Below are 21,298 nucleotides of genomic sequence, written 5' to 3' on the forward strand. Positions count from 1 at the left end.
TGGAATAATAGATGTCAAGTTTGTCTGACATCCCAAAGACACTTAACTTATGATCTGTTTAGCTGGGGCTCTTTCAGTAATTACAATTGGCTGGATTTATGATATGTGCCCAAACTGAAAAAAATCATAGTCTAGCACAGGGGTCCTCAACCTTGGTAACTTTTAAGACTTGTGGACTTCAACTCCCAGGATTCCTCAACCAGCTTTGCTGCCTGAGGAATCCAGGGAGTTGAAGTCCACAAGTTTTAAAGTTGCCAAGGTTGAGTACTCCTGGTCTAACATACTAAGGTTTTCTAAAAGCACATATTTAATACCGCATATAAGTAACAGAAACCAAATATTTTAAAGAACTAAATATTACAAAATATTATAAAATGTAAAGGTATCAATATTTTGTAAAAACAATACATGTTTTAAATCTGTCTCAAAGTACTTTTATTTAAATGCACAAAAAGATCTTATCAATTGTCAAGGAAGAAATCCAGAAGAATTTATGCAGAAAACATACATAATTTCCGATCCCTACCAACTACAATTCTATGGTTTACAGGATGTAACTATAGCCTCTGAAGCTAACTGTTCAGGGTCTGATAGACAGTTTCTCAGGAACATTCTGTACCAACCTGCTTAATGCTATCACCCGTACTTCAAATTATATGTTTGAATTACATTATATAGTTGGGGCTATATAGTTTTTTAGTAATCATACTTTGAACAAAGGTAAGACTAAATTCTATTTTCATTATGGAACAATCACTTATTCAAACAAACTGTAGGAGAAGCAGTTTGACACATTATTTCCATATAGCATCTTCACCAGGTTTCAATTCCCTATATAAAAAAAGAAAATATTACAAGTTTAAAAATAAATTATGCCAGATTAGTACATTATACATTTAAAAATAGACTTAAATGAATAGGTATTCTCTATATACAATTATATGGAGAACTAGCTTGTTCTTGCAAATATTTGTGAAGTTTTCCCCCCATTTGGTATTTATTTTTTTATCCCACTTTTATTGTTTTTTTATAAATAACTTAATATGCCTAAGAAACAACTAGAACCAAGTCTCCCAGTTTCTAGCCTGAGTTCCCCATATTGTATACATCCAGGAAAAAAAAGATTATTTGAATCTTCCAGTTGCAAAACCTATTTTGCCCCTCCATCCGCAGCTGCATGTATGTAGAACAAAATGAGGATATAAATGGATGGAGAAAGCTAAGTGCTTTGATTTCAGCTGGCTCATATTTCCCCCCAAATTATAAAACAATAGGAATAGCATTCAGATAGCTACCAAAAAGATTAACTGCAATGTTGTCCAAGATGCTACTCCTGATATAATTGGGGCAGATGATTCTCTCAATTGTGTAACAGAGAAAGCAAGCTAAGTCACCTATTTTTACTAACTGTTTTGTAAATATATTCCAAGGCTAAGCAAGGATTGAAGGGTAAGAGGGAGAAAAACTGTTAAAGCACTAAACAATCTGACACAAAAGTTGAAACTGTTTAACGAAATTTGCAACATTTGCAAGAGGCAATATCTTATTTTAAATTCTAGAATTGGGAAAAAAATAACAGGCAAATCTTTCTTTACAGATAAACTTAAAATCAATAGGATAATACAAGCAAAGAAAGTTATGGAAGCAATGGCAAAGGGAACATCCTAATAAGTTTTAGTACAATAATCAAGAGGTGAAATAATTAACTCTGCTAAACACAGTGATTCACAATACTTATTGAAATATACATACTCAACAAAAGTTAGTAACAATGAAAAAGAAAGGAAGGAAAGTCAAGTATAGAAGAAAAAGAAAATGAGGTAAATTTGTCATTTTCTAAACCCAGTGTAGCCATGAGTAAAACAAAGGAAATGAGAAGAGGCATTTTTGGGAGCTAAAGCAGCATAAAATAAAATATAACAAAAGAAAAAAATACTATATAGGAATATGACATTTTCAGAATCTTGCACTTGGTTCTAAACTTTTTAGGATGAAGATAAATACTATTATAGGCTCATAAAGCCGTCATGAAGAGATTCATTTCCATAATCATGATATCCATGCTCAGAAATACTACTACTCTCCCAAATTCAGAGGGTGTCTACTGCAGCCTACTGATAACAAACTTCTTTGTAAAGGTTGGAAATAGGTTTTTCCCACCAATCATCTTTCTACATATATTTTAACTGAATATTATTTTATATTCTTTTAATTATATATTATGCATGTACCTGTTTCTATTATGAACTTTTTCATCAATAAGGATGAGTATCAGCAAGTATGTCTAGGAACATAGTAACCATATTCTGTACTATGTAAAGCTTCAAACCATATTTGAACCAATATTACACATATCATATTACAATATAAATTCTTTAAAGAATTTAATAATTGTGATCTTTTACACACACAAATGAAAATGCAGCAACAGCTATATTTACCAATAACTTTCCTCAAATATACTTTTCAGAAGCAATTTTATAATCCAGAAAGAAAGAGACTGTAAGAAATCAATTAAAATAATTAACCTTTGATATAGTTTGCTCTTATTTCTGAATATTGCCATTTTCTCATCATTCTTCTTGTCAAAGTACCATCCCACCAAGAATCCTAGGGGACACAGTGCAAGAGGCCAGTGATCTCGCACCAAGTGGATAACATTCATGGTAGTTACTATGGGGGGAAAAAGGACAAAGAAAGGATTACAAGTAATGGCATATTTTTGCATGAGCATCATTGCTTATAATAAAACATGAAACCTATTTGGCAGCAAGTTCATTGTTATTGTGAAACAAGTCCTATTGGATTGATGTGAATTAAGGAGGAAACATTACATAACATTTTATGTGGAAAATATTTTATTGTAACTTAAATTTTGCCTCGAACATAGAAGGTGGTATAGAAGTATCCATAAACACTGACATTTGTAAAATGATGAAACATGCATGGGGATGTCACAAAGCAAGCTTGCCCCTCACATATAATGCAAATACACAAGGAACCAAGTTTGTATCAAACGTATCCATTATTAGCCAGGCTTGCCCCCATAGAGACTTTCTTGTAATAGAACAAGTCAAAGGAATTACAGTTGATGAAAAATTAATGTAATTGAAATGTGCAAATCTTATGCCATAAATCCCAAATCGGATTACAAAATACATACATGCAGTATGTATTTTGACATTATTTACTATATGCCATTTTGTAAATTTAGAGTCATTTACTATAGTATAATACAGGTTAATGAAAAGCCCCAAACAGCTAATAATAGTACTTTGAAGTGTCATTAAAAAGAATCACCAACCTGCCTTTCAATCAGAACTGCAAACATTTCTCTTAACTTACCTCATCCAATTAAAAAAAAAAACTTTAAAAAATCTGGGAGCTGTAAAAACAAAATGCCACTTCCACCAGTTTTATCCAGTGTTTTGGTATTGTTTAAGTTTTAATTATAAGTTGAAGTGTGAGATGGGCAGCTATATAAATTGAATCAATCAGCTTTATTTCTAAGAATCTACAGGCTCCACCTATATTCTTAGAAAGTTAAAAAAAAAAAAAAAGGATGACTGCAGCCCAATGCTTTGCTTGAAAGCAAGACACTGGCCAGAACAGGCCAATATATCTGATTTATTATGTGAATTCCTTTTCTATTACAGAGCTATAGCATTGTAAAATGGGTATTTAATTCCCAGCCTGCTCCAGATACAAAAAAGATGTCTAGCTCCTTCCCTTGGAAGAAGCTTATACTAGGAAGAAGTCCCCTTCCCCAACCTAATTTGCCCAGAATATGATTGTACGCCCTGAGCAACTAACACAGGAATACACCTTATGTGGGCATAGGTGGCCATCCTCTATGATAGGAAGCTACACATGCATCCAGTCTGAATTAGTGGTTGAAAAATTACAGCGATAGAAGCTCCAGATCTTCCATGGTATATGGCTTGATACATGACACATCCACTATTGGCAAGCCAATGTCGTCTCCAGTCTCCTGAACATATCAGATGCACCCTCATAAATCCTTCTTTGACTCTCCCTCTCCCTTCACCACAACGCTAATCTTACCGGTCCTGACCACCTAGGCCTCATCCAGGGTCAACTAAGCCCAAAACGACCTCTCAGTTTCCCGAGGAGGCTTCGGAAATCTAGGTATCCGGGAGGAACCATTAAGGCGAGCGGGAACAGAAGTGCGGATAGAAACGCTATTTTACATCATGCACCTCCCTGGGAGTCCATTTCTTTTTTGATGGATTATAAATCCAATTCAGATGGATGATATATGTATGTATTACGATAACATATAGACGGTGCTCCCCCTCTTATCTAGGTAGGGTAGTACAATCCAGCTTTCTCTTTCCTCCCGGCGGCTCCTCCTCTTCCAACGAGCTTGCCGGTTTCTCCCCCAAAATGGCGGCAGCGGTGGCAGCCGGAGGCAGGGCCGGGGATGGCTGAGTGGGCACGTGCGGTTTTTTTTTTCTTTTCTCCTTTCAATTCCCCAATAAATGTAGGTGCCCGGAGGTAACGAGGGGTGCTAAACTGGTAAGAACGAAGTAAGTGTATCGGAGGGCAGCCGCTTAAGGGATACTTGCCTTTCTCTTACCGGTAGTACAGCTCAGTCCTCAATGAACACGGCTGATAACTCCCCGCTTTTCTTCCGGTAAAAAATTACGGAGACGGGTACAACAGCAGAACTCGAGCTTGTGAAAGAAAGGCTTCTCTGCAACTTAAGACACCGAGAATTTCGGGCTGATATGCAGGATTCCTCGAAGCCCTCTTTAGAGCCCAAAGATTTAGGCCTCCTCTCCAAAGACGAATAAGAGTTTCTGTAATAAAAGGCTGCATCTGTCAAACGATGGCCTGTCCTCAGTAAATGGAATAGTTTCTGCTTTGAGTACAGCCTGAGTTTAATGTAACTTTGCTGAGCCACCCGGGTTTTGATGAATGAGTTTGTGTAAGCTTTTTCTTCTTTTTTTACTCCTTGAGATAGAATGGCTTCAATACAATTTTCTTTTTCATTTTTAACTCTGGGTTGATTATTTTGGATATCTTTGGCTGACTTCTCTAATGCCACTGCTATGGATGAAAGCCAACTTGATTTTGTAAAGTTAGAGATAGCTCTAAAGCAGGAGTGTCAAACTCAATTTCACTGAGGGCCGCATCAGCATTGCAGTTGCCCTGGGCAGGCTGGGTGGGTGTGGCCAGAGTGGTGCAGCCTAGTGGGTGGGTGTGGATGGAATAGGTGTGGCCTACTGGATGGGCGTGGCCAGTTCTACATCTTTCCTGTCAAGGGTGCCTATGGGGGCCTGGGCAGGAGTGGGGCAGATCTGAGGGTCTCTGGAATAAGGGGGTGGGACCGGGGCAAGTGCCAAGATGGCCACCACAAAATTGTACATTGGCTCCCAGCTGGCCTGGGCCAGAGTCAAGGCAGTGGGGGTCGTTCCCTCACTGTTTCCAGGATGGCTTCGCGGGCCACATGAAACCACTTCGAGGGCTACATCCTGCCCCTGGGCCTTGTGTCTGACATGTCTGCTCTAAAGTATTGGTTACATGCTTTTGATAAATTTTTGTTTTCTGGTACAAAAGATAATGGATGATTTTGAGCCAGTCACTTAAACTCAACCCAACCCACTTGCAGGATGGGGTTTTGGGGAGAAAATAGGAAGGAGTAATATATGTATTTGTTGCCTTGAGTTATTATACTTATTAGATTTTTTTTATCTCACTTTATTTTTTATAAGGTTAGCAGTTGGCCATTAATAAGTAAAAGTACACAGCTAATGTCAGAATTAAGTAAAATATGTCTAACAAAATTATATAAGAGTGAGGAGCATGCATATGCTCCTAATAGTAGGGTTATGTTGAAATACTGAAAATTTCCAGTTCTCGGGCTGCATCAAAATGGAGCAGAGCAGACCCTGATAAATCTGAGGCTTGTTCATATGTTGAATAATACTTTATAGTTACAACCAGGTTATTGTAATACCTGTCAGTAAGTGCTGGATTCCTTTTTTTCTGAGATGAGGATGTATGTGTGTGTGCCTTGCCCTTCCCTTCTGGTAACCCTGTTTGTTATGTTGAGGAAAAATGATATAATCATTCTAAGAAAGAAAGCATTTGATCTTATCTCTAATCTCTCAAGTTAAAGCAATCACACTGAAGTCTTGATTATCATAGATTGATTCATTGATTTGGGGAAATTGCCAGTTTGCTCGTGTGACTGTTGGGATCTTATGTCTATGACAGTGGTTCTCAACCTGTGGGTCGGGACCCCATTTGGGGTCGAACAACCATTTCACGGGGGTCGCCAAACCACGCTGTCCGCCATTTTTTTCCCTAGCTGTCCTACTCCTTCTTATTGGTGGCCACACCCACTTGGGGGTCACCACAACATGGGGAACTGTATTATGGGGTCACGGCATTAGAAAGTTTGAGAACCACTGGTCTATGAAATATGCTGAAATAATATAGTATTAAGTATCTCTAAATTTTCACAGCTGTATATGTAAACTAACAAAGGATTTAAAAAAAATTATTCTCTTATAGGAACTATTTTTGGTGAGAACATTAGGGAAGAAAAAATGACATCAATTATCAAGCTAACAACCCTCTCAGGGGTTCAGGAAGAATCTGCTCTCTGCTACTTACTTCAGGTAGATGAGTTTCGCTTTTTGTTGGATTGTGGCTGGGATGAGAATTTTTCTATGGACATCATTGATTCCCTGAGGAAGTAAGTAGAATTTGACTCAGTTAAAGTGAGCCCTTGAAAAATGTAATGTTTTTTTTTGTTATAGCATATTTATATAACATAAAGCACTTTTGTGGATGTTTAAATTATTAAAATTCTGGTACAAAATTATATTAAGATTTTTTTCCTTACTATATGAAAAAGAATGGGTAGAATAATTCTACTTTATATTGACCAGTTTGACCTTTAAATTTCTTTACTTAAATCAATAATATATTTAAAATGCTCATGAAGACAGGGACAACAACTGTAGGATCAAATTATAAAGAATAGTCTGCTACTTTTTAGGTTGGAATTGTGTTTTCTTATAAATGCAAGAAAAGTATGATGATGATGGAGCAGGTTATTGTACTTCTCAAATACAAAAATAATGCCATTTAATCAGAGTTCCACATGTTGAGATTTTGCATGCAAAATTGTTTTTATTAAGAGTAGATCTATAGAGTAAGATTTTCATTAGCTTTGGTTTCTTGAATATACACTGTAATAATGTAATACATGTAAATTTTGCATTTCTTTGTATAATCTGTAGTCTTGGATGACAGAATCAGCAAGATCTATTAAAAGATAGTGTTTAGAACATTGTTATCAGAATTCAATTTCATCCCTAGAACTACTACTACAAGTTTTTTGAAATACTCCTTTTAAGTGAAACATGGAAGCAAAAGCTTGATTTCTAAGTATTTTTCTATGATGGCTGGTTTCTTCAGTTCATGAATGTTTTCAGTCCAATTGAATAGCCTGTTATAGACAGGGTAGTGCAATTTTGCTAATATTCCCTTTTATTTGAAGATTCTGTTCTGAAAGTCCTCCAGAGCATATTGGGAGAGCAGGACATTAGAGACTACAAGATAACATCTCCTTTCTATTGAAAAGAGTATTTTCCCATCTATTGAAGGAGCATTTTATGAGAAGAGCTTATTTCATTGGAAATTCCTCCTTAAAAATAGAACTCTAGACCCAAATTTTATTTTAGATTAAACGTATCAGTTCTCAAATGATATACACTGTACTGTCATTGAAATACTATGTTTTTTAAAAATAGTGAAATGGGATATTTTATCCCCTTGTTCTTATTTTATAGGCATGTTCACCAGGTTGATGCAGTACTTCTTTCACATCCTGATCCTCTGCACTTGGGTGCTCTCCCATATGCAGTAGGAAAAATGGGATTGAACTGTGCTATTTATGCCACTATTCCTGTATACAAAATGGGTCAGATGTTCATGTATGACCTCTACCAGGTAAAGTTCGTGTCTCAATTTTTTAGAGATATGATTTTAAACTTTCCCTCAGTGTAGCTAATTTTAACTGAGAATATTTTTTTTCTTTTCTTTTGACTAGTCACGCCATAATACCGAAGACTTTACCTTGTTTACTTTGGATGATGTGGATGCAGCATTTGATAAAATACAACAACTAAAATTTTCTCAGATTGTCAATTTGAAAGGTGAAAAAGAACACTCTTAAAGTGATGTTATGTCTTATTGTTTGGGATTTATATATTTTTTCTAAAAACTAAATCTTCCTATTATTTTAAACTTAGCAAATGGTTACACAATTGCATGATGTCAAGCTAATAATCTAAGTACATAACATTCTAATTAAAGTAGTTTTTTCTTTAATTTATCCTTTCCTTGTCTCTGGTCCAGACCTTGTGTTATTGATTTGTGACTACGTAGTCCAAGCCATTACTTATCTAAAAATGCTGAAATCTGAAGTGTTTAGATATATACAAAAAAAAAAAATGAGGGGAAAAGCCATAAGGGATGGACTCCAAGGTCATAATGTTGTGTGGATGCATGGAAGATGGGAGAGGGAGTAGCTATAACAACCTTTGATATAAGGTTCTATGAGGTCTTAGAATCATTGTTCAGTGGACCCCATGGGGTGGATCAGTAGTGGGTAAGAGAAAACATAAGGGAGTAAGGAATGAAAAATTGCTGGAATCCTGATCAAAAGTACTCCATGGGGCAATATTTTATTGCAGAATTCTATTTTTTTTCTTATCAACATCAGGAGACATAGATTGTTCCATGAGACTGTTCATTATTTTCATAATACTTGTATGAAAGGGTTTCCTTTCTGTTTCTCTATATTGCATTATCTTATGTAATTAGAGTGTGTATAAAATTGTGGTTTTTTTCTGTAGGTAAAGGGCATGGTTTGTCCATCACTCCATTACCAGCAGGCCACATGATAGGAGGTACCATATGGAAAATAGTTAAAGATGGAGAAGAGGAAATTGTTTATGCAGTTGATTTCAACCACAAGAGGGAGATGTATGTACACAGATGTTGCTACTTTCCTACTACAGCTTCTTAACATTTCTGATGTCTAAAGACACTTGGTCCTGGATGGTTTTGTGAGTGAAAGTAGTCTTTTTTAAAATCAAAATTTATTTCCCATGATTCAATGGACATCCAAATAAAATTTTCTGGGCAGTAGTGTGAAAATAGTTGGCATTGCTTGGGGAGAACTTCCCATGTTAGTTTATAGCTCTGATACTTTTTGGAACTTGCTCACCTGGTTTGTCCTAGTTACAAGTGAAAAAATAAGTGAGTTGAAATTAGTACTGCAGAGGAACCTTATTTCCTTATTTTTCTGTACTTCATAATCTTAAGAATCCTGCATATGTGCCAGAGTTTTCACATGCAGGATTTAAATTTGAGGGCAAGGAAATCTGGTGTAATCTCTGTTTTTAAAATTACTAGACAATGATTAAAATGTATTAAGAAATGCATAATGTTACTCACATGAAAGATCTCCTCCTTCATTCTGCAATGCCATTGTTTAGTTGTCAGTTTCAAAATAAATTCTGATCTGAAGGAGAAAAGATGCTTCACATACGGATTCTCCTGCAGGAGTTTTTAACAAATTGATAGATCACCTAAGTCTTTTCCTAGCATTGTGTGGCGAACCCTCACTTGCAGTATGATTCCATGAAAAGAAACATGGTTTATCAAGTTTCTTACATGTTGTTTTTCCTTCTGAAACAGAAGTGCTGCACACCTCTACTAAGTAATTAAACATGGTTTCTTTAATTCTCATTTTAAAATATACAATCTAATTGTGAGTGGGAAATAAGTTTCCTAATGTTTAATTTTAATTTTAAAAAGCAATAAATTTAGAAATGTGTTACAGTGTCATCCATGTTCTAATTATAAAAGTGTTGTCTCTACTTTAATTATAGAAGTAAATTCCATATTTTACCTACGGACCTATCTATAATGTCTACAGTGGTAGATCAGATTTTATTTAAAGGATAATGCATTGTTTTATATTCATTTTCTTTAGGATGTCATTTCACTAATTTGAAATCTGACATGGAACAAAGTATAAAATTTAAATTGTTCTTAATTATGATATGTTTTAAAATTTGTTTATAACATTTGTTCCTTTTTAAGAACATTTTTTCAAATAAATTGGTTCTTCCATAGGTTTTTCCTTCTTTGCTTTGTTTTTTACACTCTATTCTCATTGTTAAGGAAATACCTATGAGCTCAGATAGCAGCAAGGATATGGTAAATAATGCATCTACCAAACTAATGTGACAAGAAGCGAAGCCTTATAGTGACGTTTTTAGTAACTGTACCAATCTCCCTTACTTGTTCTTTTCCATTTCCTTCCACTATTTATTTTTAAGTTGTGGCAGAGAAATTTGATTTCTCTTTGTATCTAATTTGTATAGCACCATGTAGATTTGATGATTTGTAAATGTAATTAAATCTGCAATTAAATCATGTGTTCTAATAAAATGATTTTATTCAAAAATAATTGACATTTTTGAAAATTAGAGAATTGAGATCAGGTTTTAATTGTCTTTATTTATGCAGTTATACACTGAAATTGATATAATTTCTTTTTCAGTCATTTAAATGGATGTTCCTTGGAAATGTTAAGTAGACCTTCTTTGCTCATCACTGATTCGTTTAATGCTACTTATGTACAGCCAAGGAGGAAACAAAGAGATGAGCAACTGCTAAGTATGTATTTTGTGACAGCAAGTAAAATAACTTTTGTACATATAAGGGCTCGAATATTGTAACTTTACTGCTTGTGTTTTTATCCCCAGCAAATATTTTGGAAACATTGAGAGGTGATGGAAATGTCCTAATAGCTGTGGACACTGCGGGTAGAGTTTTGGAACTTGCCCAACTGCTTGATCAAATATGGAGAACGAAAGATGCTGGTTTAGGAGTTTATTCCTTGGCACTTTTAAACAATGTCAGTTACAATGTTGTGGAGTTCTCAAAATCTCAGGTTTGTTTTATTAGATTATAAAGTATTAGAAAATCACTATTGTAGAGTAGATATTTTAGCCTTACGCATCAAGTAACGTAACATCTAATAAGATATTATGGCTATATGGAGCAATCAAAACATGCTTTGCAAAACAACACAACTGTCCTTCTAAGTTACTGTCTAAAATGTTGGTGGAAATTTGTTGTTACTTGGTATTAAAATGATCTGTACTTTTGTCTCCATATACAGGTGGAATGGATGAGTGACAAGCTAATGAGGTGCTTTGAAGATAAGAGAAACAATCCTTTCCAATTTCGTCATCTGTCTCTTTGTCATGGGCTTGCAGATTTGGCTCGTGTTCCAAGTCCCAAAGTTGTTCTTGCTAGCCAGCCAGATCTGGACTGTGGATTTTCAAGAGATCTCTTTATACAATGGTGTCAGGATCCCAAAAATTCTATCATTTTGACATACAGAACAACTCCTGGAACACTAGCACGATTTTTAATAGATAATCCTTCTGAAAAAGTTATAGACATAGAGTTCAGGAAACGTGTAAAACTTGAAGGAAAGGAACTTGAAGAATATCTGGAAAAAGAAAAAATTAAAAAAGAGGCAGCAAAAAAGTTAGAGCAGTCAAAAGAGTGAGTATCTATATGCCTTCAAGACTCCTGTACATTACTATATACCCCTGACATTAATGCACATTCTTAATGAATTCTTCAAACATCCAGTCTAGAATATTTGTTTCAGTATTATTTGAGATTTTGTGTTTTTTTGCCTTCAAGTCAGTATTAACTTCTGGTGCTAGCGTGGACTAGTCCTTGCAACTTTCTTGGAAGATTTTCAAAAGAGGTTTGCAATTGCCTTCTTCCTAGATCTGAGATAGAATGATTGACCCGAGATCATACCACTGACCTTTTGCCTAAGATGGGACTAGAACTCCCAGTATTCTAATTTCATTGCACTAGTAAAACAATTTGAATTAAAATTTAACTAGCCCAGTTGGAAAAATGTTTGAAATGGCTTTATTCAGTGCCTTAGCAGGTAACAGTACCTAGACAGCCTTGGATGGTCTAGAGCACAGGTCGGCAACCTGCTGCTCCAGAGCCGCATGCGGCTCTTTGAGCCTTCATCTGTGGCTCCCAGCCTCCTCTGCCATTTGCAGAGAGGAGACAGAGACAGAGAGAGGCACTTATGTTTCCCTGATTCTCTCTCTCTCTCTCTCTCTCTCTCTCTCTCTCTCTCTCTCTGTATGTGTGTAAAAGAGAATGCACTCACAGTGTTCTCCAAGGAGCTGAAAAGCTTTCTGGGCGTGGCGCCTCCCTTTGCTGCGTCTCTGCAGGAAGCAGGAAGGGCAGGAGAGAGCTAGCTAGCCCAGCTATGCTGACTCAGGAATTTTGGGAGTTGAAGTCCATGAGTCATAAAAGAGCCAAGGTTGCCTACCCCTGAGCTTGTTGGAGAAGAGCTTGAAGCCAGCTTGCCAGGTGAGCAGTAGATAGGAGAGAGGGAGAGAGGGGGGAGAGAGAGAAAGAGAGAGAGGGAGGGAAAGAGAGAGATAGGAAAGAGAGAGAGAGAAAGAAAGAGTGGGGGAAGAGGACTGGCAGACCAAGGGCAGATAGGGAGGGAGAGAGAGAGAGAGACCCTTTTGACATCTAAAATGAAGATAACACTGCATATATCCTTTTTTACCTGTGTGTGTATGTATATATATATATATACATAAACACACACACACACACACACACACACCTATAATAAAGGTAAAAAAGGATATATGCAGTGTTATCTTCATTTTAGATATCAGAAGGGTTTTGCGGCTCCCGGTGTTTTGTTTTTGGTGGGAAACAGGTCCAAGTGGCTCTTTGAGTGTTTTGGGTGCCTACCCCTGGTCTAGAGAGTTAAACCAGATTGGCCTTGGTTAGAATTCACAGGGGAATCACTTAGGAATTCCATATTTGTGAGCTTGATTGGGAAGTTGAAAAAAAGATTCTGCATGAAGGTAATTTCCATAACATTACCAAAGAAACTGGACAGATATTTCCATGAAAGTCATTAGGAACTGATTTCAGCTTAAACGAGGCTTTACTTTTCTTTGCCTTTAATGAAATTTACCTTTAAATATGATTTATGATTGACTGATCTGCAACTTAAAAATAAATACCTCCTAAGCAGAAATCTAGTAATTTGTGTTTGTTAGCTTCATTAACTTCAAAATTAATAGCTATGTAGAATATAATTTTACAAGTTTATTTTGCCTTTATAGCAAAGAACTGAGGTGCCAGTGAATTAATCAGGATCTAAATATTGTTGATTTGCTTCATATGTATAATTATTCTGGACTCTTGCTTTAGAGCAGATATAGATTCCAGTGATGAGAGTGATGCTGAAGAAGATATTGATCAACCATCGGTTCATAAGACCAAACATGATCTTATGATGAAAGGTGAAGGGAATCGAAAAGGAAGCTTCTTCAAACAAGCCAAAAAATCTTATCCTATGTTTCCTGCTCCAGAAGAGAGAATTAAGTGGGATGAATATGGAGAGATTATCAAGTAAGTATGAGATGAGAGAATGCCTATTGTTCTAATATTCTTAACATTTTAGTATACACTGACTTAATATCTTCATGTAGAATGCACATTTTTCCAAATACATTTTTATCTCAAATGAAATGAATAGTTCTCTGAAAAGATACATGCTATATTTAAATGTTATGTATCCAACCTTGATAATTCAGCAAAGAATGAAAACCTTTGGTGGAACGCATTATTTGGCCCTTTTACAGTCCTTTATGGTGCCAGAGGACAGAGAAGCTGTCTAAAGCAGATTTGGAGGAAAGGAAGCAAGCAGCTACTGAGGGGAAATGCCATTTTGTAGGTAGAATTCTGAATGTGTTAGGATGCCAAGATTTGGTCAATACTTTTCAGTGATCTAGGCCATTAATATTACTATATCTAGCAAATAAAAGGAAGAGCATGTATAATACTTTCATTTGCAAAAGTGCCACAGGTTTTCTTGACACTGCCTGAGTATAAAATTAATAATCTTCCTGCATTTTAGACCTGAGGATTTCCTCGTTCCAGAACTTCAGGCAACAGAAGACGAAAAGAACAAATTAGAATCTGGCCTTACAAATGGAGAAGAACCTATGGATCAGGATTTATCAGATGTTCCTACTAAATGCATTTCAGCAATGGAATCGATGGAAATAAAGTGAGTGCGTTTAGAATTGTTGAAGGTGGTATTAGCATAGAATATGATGTGTATTAATCTATTGCAGTCTCTTTCACCTTATCTGAACCTGCCTGATAACCTCTTGTGGCTGTATTGAAATGATCCTGACTTTTTAATATTTTAAAAATGTTCACTTGTACATTCATTGTTCATTTTTCTGTAACCTATATCTAGGTTATCCTCAAGTTATGATCACAATAGGGACTGGAAAATTCATTGTTAAGCAATGCAGTTGTTGAGTGAGACACTGCGTGATTACAATTTATGAAGAAAAAAACTGTTCAGATTCAAAATAATTCTTCTAACTGAATATTGTGAAATGGACTGTGATGTTATATAAAATAAAATTTAGGTGACAATGTATAGAATAAAAAGCAGAATATAACATTAGAAGTAAGATTCTTGGGGGGGGGAGATCGGAAAATAAAGACACTAACATGTACGTTGATCAAATGAATTGTAATGAGTATTGATTAAATAATAGGGCAAAAATTCATTTCATTTGATTTATAAGGTTGTTTAATTGCAAGTGCATTAATGCTGGGTACAGTAAATTTAAAATATCACAGAAGCAAACCCAGTGGATAAAAGCAACTATCAAAAATGAGATGCTCTGCACTGCTTGAATTCAAAACAGGTTTTCAGACTTTTGCAATCCCTTTCCCACCTTTCTACAGAATTACTGGTTATTGTTGTTTTGGCTGATAATTTTCTCCTGCAGTGTGTATAAAAACGTGCAAGAGAATACTATGTCTTTGACTTGATATTAACCAGTAGGCTGTATTAACACAAGAACATTGCAAACCTATGATCATATAATGAGTGCAAGTATCCGGGAATTTCTACGCCTATAGATTGGATTCAGAAAAAACAAAAATTCCAGAAGGTGGCAGTGATGAACCTCTTCTCTGCTGTTGCCAAGGAAACTTAATGGATGCATCTATGCAGTTATCAGGAGTCACATTCCCTTTTATGACATATCTACCTTGAACCTACTTTGCTCTATTTTCTGTTTCCATGCTGTTTCTAAGGTAGTGTTGATCTATAAAAATAGTTGACCTTTTATTTCCTGATGAGTAATTGTCACAGGCCTAAGTATATTTTTTAAATATGTAGATGACTTCCATCACTTCATCTTGATTGCAGCCCTCAAACTTCTAATTTGACTTTTCACTTTGCAAGAAATGTTATTAACAATGCAGAATGTGCACATCTAAAAAGTGGAGTTGCTGCCTTTTTTTATTAAATGTAAAAGTTTAGCATTTTGCAAAGTTCTTAAATAACAGCAACTGGCTCAATAGTTAATCAGGCTGGAAGGTTGCCTTATTATTAAAACATTCACCAATCACAATGGCATTATAGTTACAAAATGTAAGATTTCAGTTTAGTGTGCTTGAATGATAGTTACGTCGTGACTTGTTTATATTCAGCTCAATCTGTAAAGATTAGATTTTGTTTTTCTTCACCTTTTTCTCCTTTTTTTTTAGAGCTCGAGTTACATATATAGATTATGAAGGCCGCTCTGATGGAGACTCCATTAAAAAAATTATTAATCAGATGAAGCCACGGCAATTGATTATTGTCCATGGACCTCCTGAAGCCAGTCAAGATCTCACTGAATCTTGTAGAGCTTTTGGGGGGAAAGACATTAAAGTTTACATGCCCAAACTGCATGAAACCATAGATGCAACCAGTGAGACTCACATATATCAAGTAAGACTTGCATGTTTGTATGCCAAAGGTATACTTAACACAATTCAGCATTTTCCAAGTATTTATAAAAGGACTAACACTTGCAAGATGTACTTCAGAACATGCAAGAGTGCATATGAACCACTTTTTGGAATTGTTAAAGTAGCCACATCTTTTTCCAGGCTTGCTCCTGACTATTTCCATGTGCATGAGGCAAATCATTGCTTCCAGCTGTATCCAGTGGTTCTGGTGAATAGGCATGTGGAGACTTCAGGCAACACCTTCCAGAAGTACTATATAAAGCCTGAAACAAGATGCCACTGCTTTAATGTTTTAAAAAAGTGATTTGTACATGTTCCAAAGAACCTGCTTCAAAGGGTTTGTATGCAAGAGAAAGCAGAGTAAGCTCTGTAGTCTGATCATGAAATTGTATTGTTGAGCTGCTTCAAGATGCATTTCTAGGACATTTTAAAGTTCTGGTATTAAGTTTCAGAGAATCTGTGGGTTCATTTCTGTCAGTCTACCCTAAATTGAGATTTGCATTTGAAGTCTTGTTACGTGGCCATCTGTGAAAAAAACTTGTGTGACAAACAAGTTCTATATTTTGACCTGATAGGAAATCTCAGACATCCTCACTGGCTCCTTTAAAAAAAAAAAATCCTTGTTTGTTTTCAAACATTTCCTTAAAAATGATTTTGTCGGGTTGGTAGAGCTTTTATATTCCGATAGTAAGGTATGATTTTTGCTGCATATATTTATGTCATTGAACTATATTACTATGTTAGCTATATTTTAGAAATTGTTTTTACTGTTTTTATTATCAATTGTTATTTATATCATACTTCAGTAGTCTAATATAATTTACAGAATATATTTTGTATATATTTTTATTATAAAAGAAAGATTTATAAATAATTTTAAGTTGGCTTATAGGATGATAAAACATTTGCGTATCCGTAGCAAGGTTAGTTTTACAATTAGCCAATATTTCTTTTTTGATTGCTTTTGTTAAATGTGCTCTTGCCTCAAGGCTAGTACTTCCCTGTTTGAAAATCCAACAAGATAATTCCTGACAAGGTCTTCCTCTTGTTCACATGCTGGGCTCACCCTTGCACTGAGTCTTTGCATGATTCCTTTTGTTTTAACTTAGAGCTTTATAGGAATTAATTGTGATTGATAGAGTGAACTATAAAGATCCAAGCAATTGTATTATTTCAATAAACTACATAATTTGCCAAATCATTGCTTAGTGCAGTATGTACTAAGCTTGGTCTGCTACGGAACATAAATGCTGTCTGGTTCCAGTAACTGGTTATTTGCTAAACCACTCCATTCCTTAACTTTAAATGCCAAAAATAATGTCTTGATAGGGTAATGTCATTGTCTTTCACATTATCTTCTTTGGCTATTGATGTACTGCTGAGAATATAAATTCTTTCTTGTTCGTTTATTTCAATTTTTTTATTTAAAAAAAAATTCTGTTTTAGGTTAGATTAAAAGACTCCCTAGTCAGTTCCCTTCACTTCTGTAAAGCTAAAGATGCAGAACTTGCCTGGATAGATGGAGTTCTGGACATGCGCGTATCAAAAGTAGACACAGGAGTAATTTTGGAAGAAGGGGAACTGAGAGATGATGGTGAGGACACTGAAATGCAAGTAGATGCACCTGCTTCAGATTCCAGTGCTATGGCACAGCAAAAGGCCATTAAAAGTCTCTTTGGTGATGATGACAAAGAAATCTGTGAGGAGAGTGAAATTATTCCTACTTTGGAGCCCTTACCACCCAATGAGGTAAGATTTAAAAGTGAGCTTTTATGGCTTTGGGACATGGTCTTATATATAAAGAATACATTTCATTACGGGAACCCAGGTTTTTAAGTTGTTTTTTGGGTGTTTTTTTTTTAATCGTAGATCTGTTAATGTTAGAATAATAGCAGTTCCTTAGGTAATAAAAAATGAAGAGCTACTGTCTTTCATATACATAATATTAAATATTAAAAAAGTAGCATTTTTCTCTGTGTCAGGATTGGGTTTTTTTTTTTTAATGAAAGCTAAGCTTTTTTTTAAATCACTAAGGCTCAAATGTGTCAGATCCTTTCTCAATCAAATGAATTGAGTTATTTCAATATGAGACGGGCAGCAAATAAATTAATAAGTAAGTAATGACTTGATCAATTTGCATGCCACTTCTGAGAGAATGTTGGTCAAAGATTTTGAAATTGCTTATGTTATAGAGCCCTCACTAGAATTGAGGCTTTTAATAAATTCTACCACGATATACAACATACAGTCATTTTTTTTCCTATGGCCTTATACAAATGTATGTGAATTTTGTGACAGAAAAACAGAATAAATTTACCGGTGGGATGCTTCAGATATTTGAAATATATTGAAATTTTATTTTGACTTGTATCCTCTTCACGAAAGGTTCCTGGACACCAGTCGGTCTTCATGAATGAGCCTAGATTGTCTGATTTTAAGCAAGTTCTGTTGCGAGAAGGAGTACAAGCTGAATTTGTAGGAGGAGTTCTAGTGTGTAATAACTTGGTCGCTGTTCGCAGGGTAAGTACATAGTGAACGTATGTGCGTGTGTGTACATTTAATGTATCAATTGTTGCAAATCTTTCAAAAAAGTAAATAACTGGATATAATATTTTTTGTTACAGACTGAAACTGGACGTATTGGATTGGAAGGTTGTCTCTGTGAAGATTTCTATAAAATTAGAGACCTTTTATATGAACAGTATGCCATTGTCTAAGGGAGAAGTGTAAATATGATACATATGGACTTGTTTTATTTTTATGAGATTCTTTTACAGAAGGTATAAGAAAAATTAGTAGCCATTACTAAATCTTTCTAGTGGATGAACCCGTGTTGATATAATCCAAGGAAGTTTACTTTATATAAATATCCTGTATATTTTGCTGGTTATATTTTTCATATAATACAACTTTTCACGTTGTAGCTTTTCAAATAGATCTTTTACAAGAACTTTTTGAGATCTGAACTTGACAAATTTGCACTTAGTCTTTATTGAAAGCAGTGGGATTTTGGCATGATTAACATTTCCATTGTTTTCAGTGGGAACTAAAGGTAATTAAGTTAGCATGAGAATAACCTATTAAGGTTATTTTAAAAATATAAAAGAACTATATGTTAAAAATGCACCTGATTTGCAACTAAATCATTTATGTCCATCCTTTGATTTTTGTAGCAAATTGTACATTTTTGTTTTGATAAAAGCAAAGTGAATATTCATCGAGAATCTAATCAGTTTCTTCAAAGTAGTTCCTCTCTCACCATCCTCTAAATTCCTACTCCTTAACAGATTTTTAATAATAATATATCTATAGAACAATATAAAAGAAGCAGAAAAAAGGCATCAGGGAGCAAAATTCCTACAGCAATATAATGAATGGTCTCTAAAGTGGTCTTATTACCACAGTAAAAAGCTAGTACAATGACTTTAAAATACAGCTGTTACTGTTTCCAAAATATATACTTACTAAAATGACATATTTTAGATGGTACCTACATTAACAGAAAGCTGCTTCCATTACCAGAAGAGCAGCTTCCCATATAGAAGAGCATTGCTTAGGGGAAAATAATCACAAATCCAGCAAGGTTGTTATATTTGCTTGAGAGTCAGCAAGAAACCTTTTGCTAATGTTAGAATGAGAGTTCATCCAACAACTGATGTTGTTTTGTCTGGTAGTTCTTGAAAGCCATGTCATGGAATTCAATGTTTCAAAGGTATTCATATCATTTTAGCCATTTTTGAAACAAGATTGCCAGATTTAAAAATGCTGAGTGTTTAAACATTTCATGGAAAAGTCTTTTTATAATACTATTATCAAGCATCGTACAACATTAGGCTTGTCAAATTTCTTGTTTCTGGTGAGATTGCACTTCACAATGCTTCAAGGGTATAATGTCTTATTTAGTTATATTAACAGAATAGATATTGGTCAAAATTATACCTTTATAACATGTGCTTGGCTCTTAAATTTCTTTTTTTTTCCTGATAATAACTCAGCTATCAAATCTGGCATAGAATCTTTATCAGGATCTAACTGAAAAAAATTCCAGTTCATTTATATTATACAGTAGTATTGAAAGCCCTAGCAATCTTTCTCACTGTTTCCATCTCATCTCTTAAAATACTTTGTTCTTTAAATTTAGAATTAAATCCTGAATAAAATTAAATCCTGAATTAATATATCCCGAACATTATAGGAACTTAGCTTCTGATGGCTATATTGAAGCATTCACAGGCGCGCGCGCACACACACACTGATAAAATAAGTTCTCCAAAGATACTACGTGTTGCTTTATTGTCAGATGTAAAACAAAAGTTTTTAAATATGGTAAGTTGTTAAATATAGATTGGGAAATGATGCGTAGTAGGACAAACAAGTTTTACATTTAATACTGAATTTCAATTAGTTTGGGAAGTTTACTTCAAGGATTTTCTGACAATTGAAAAGTGAATCTATCTCTAGACAGCAAAACATGTAATAATGTCACAATCCCACTTTCAGTTATTTGCATGAAAGTCCACAAATAAGCTGGTATAATGTTGCTCCTTTGAATAATTGTGAAACAAAATATCATAGTTCTTCAGACCCACCTCTTCTGGTATTGGTACAAGTGTGTTTGGTCTCCCAGTTCAAGAGAAAAGTGGCAGACAGAATTCTTGCCAGAGTGAAGTCGCTTGCTTCCTGCTTTAATCTCTATGAATGCTAAGCAGATTTCCTGATCCCAGTTTTAATCAGCTACTTATTCAGGTTAAGAAATATTATTAGCTTGAGCTCCTTTTACATAGTGGCTGTGTACTTCACAGCTGCAGTTGCAGAAGGAAAAAATCTTTTTTGACTGAAAGAAAAGTGTCTTGCAATCAACTTCCAGGACACAGATTTTTCATGTAATGTTAACATTGATGTTGGAAGTAGCTTAATGCTTGTAATAGAACATGAATACATGAAATTCTTTCTATATCCCTTATACAAAGAGTATAAACCTGAGGCTCCAGTAGCATGTATGCCTCTAAAAGCTTGGGAATGAGTTCCTCCCAATAAATTGTTTAAATTCTTTCTAGAAATTATTGGTTTATGTTCATTATGTTTTTAAAGATTTTAATTCTGGTTAATATGTTTTCCATTTTTTTCAGCCAAATTATAATTTTTAAGACAATAGGAGAGGAAAGCTAAATATGTGAGATGAGAGTCATCTTAAAAGCAAAATTTTAATTAAATATGAATGTAGATCAGTTTACTTTTTAATTTCAATCATTTTTTGGACTGCTGTCTCTGGAATCCCTTCAATGTCTGAAAGTCATCTCAGTCTGGAAAAAGTTGCCAGTCTCCACACACTCAAGTTGTT

At 34.9% G+C, this 21,298-nt stretch overlaps 2 protein-coding genes across 5 annotated transcripts; one reads left to right on the top strand and one right to left on the bottom strand.

Moving 5' to 3' along the window:
- Positions 1-411: 411 nt before the first annotated feature.
- Positions 412-4,221, bottom strand: NDUFB1 (NADH:ubiquinone oxidoreductase subunit B1). 2 transcript variants are annotated; one of them, XM_039346977.1, is made up of 3 exons: positions 4,066-4,221; positions 2,529-2,673; positions 412-831 (listed from the first exon to the last, which is right to left on the bottom strand). In XM_039346977.1, exons 2-3 carry the CDS (start codon positions 2,663-2,665, stop codon positions 795-797), a joined length of 174 nt encoding a protein of 57 aa, XP_039202911.1. In that variant the 5' UTR covers positions 2,666-2,673; positions 4,066-4,221; the 3' UTR covers positions 412-794. The 2 variants fall into 2 exon arrangements, with proteins under 2 accessions (XP_039202911.1, XP_039202910.1); XM_039346976.1 differs by lacking the exon at positions 4,066-4,221 and adding an exon at positions 3,906-4,043.
- Positions 4,222-4,383: 162 nt separating this feature from the next.
- On the top strand, positions 4,384-21,017 carry CPSF2 (cleavage and polyadenylation specific factor 2). 3 transcript variants are annotated; one of them, XM_039346973.1, is made up of 14 exons: positions 4,384-4,539; positions 6,544-6,727; positions 7,830-7,989; positions 8,090-8,195; positions 8,898-9,027; positions 10,616-10,731; positions 10,821-11,008; positions 11,240-11,631; positions 13,342-13,542; positions 14,051-14,203; positions 15,712-15,937; positions 17,404-17,706; positions 18,343-18,477; positions 18,582-21,017. In XM_039346973.1, exons 2-14 carry the CDS (start codon positions 6,579-6,581, stop codon positions 18,672-18,674), a joined length of 2,352 nt encoding a protein of 783 aa, XP_039202907.1. In that variant the 5' UTR covers positions 4,384-4,539; positions 6,544-6,578; the 3' UTR covers positions 18,675-21,017. The 3 variants fall into 3 exon arrangements, with proteins under 3 accessions (XP_039202907.1, XP_039202906.1, XP_039202908.1); XM_039346972.1 differs by having other exon boundaries at positions 4,385-4,550; XM_039346974.1 differs by having other exon boundaries at positions 4,406-4,539; positions 6,544-6,650.
- The last annotated feature ends 281 nt before the right edge of the window (positions 21,018-21,298 follow it).

The sequence above is a fragment of the Crotalus tigris genome, unplaced genomic scaffold, assembly GCF_016545835.1.
Source record: "Crotalus tigris isolate CLP2741 ecotype Arizona unplaced genomic scaffold, ASM1654583v1 scf7180000018040.1558517, whole genome shotgun sequence".
In the NCBI taxonomy this organism is placed as follows: domain Eukaryota; kingdom Metazoa; phylum Chordata; class Lepidosauria; order Squamata; family Viperidae; genus Crotalus; species Crotalus tigris.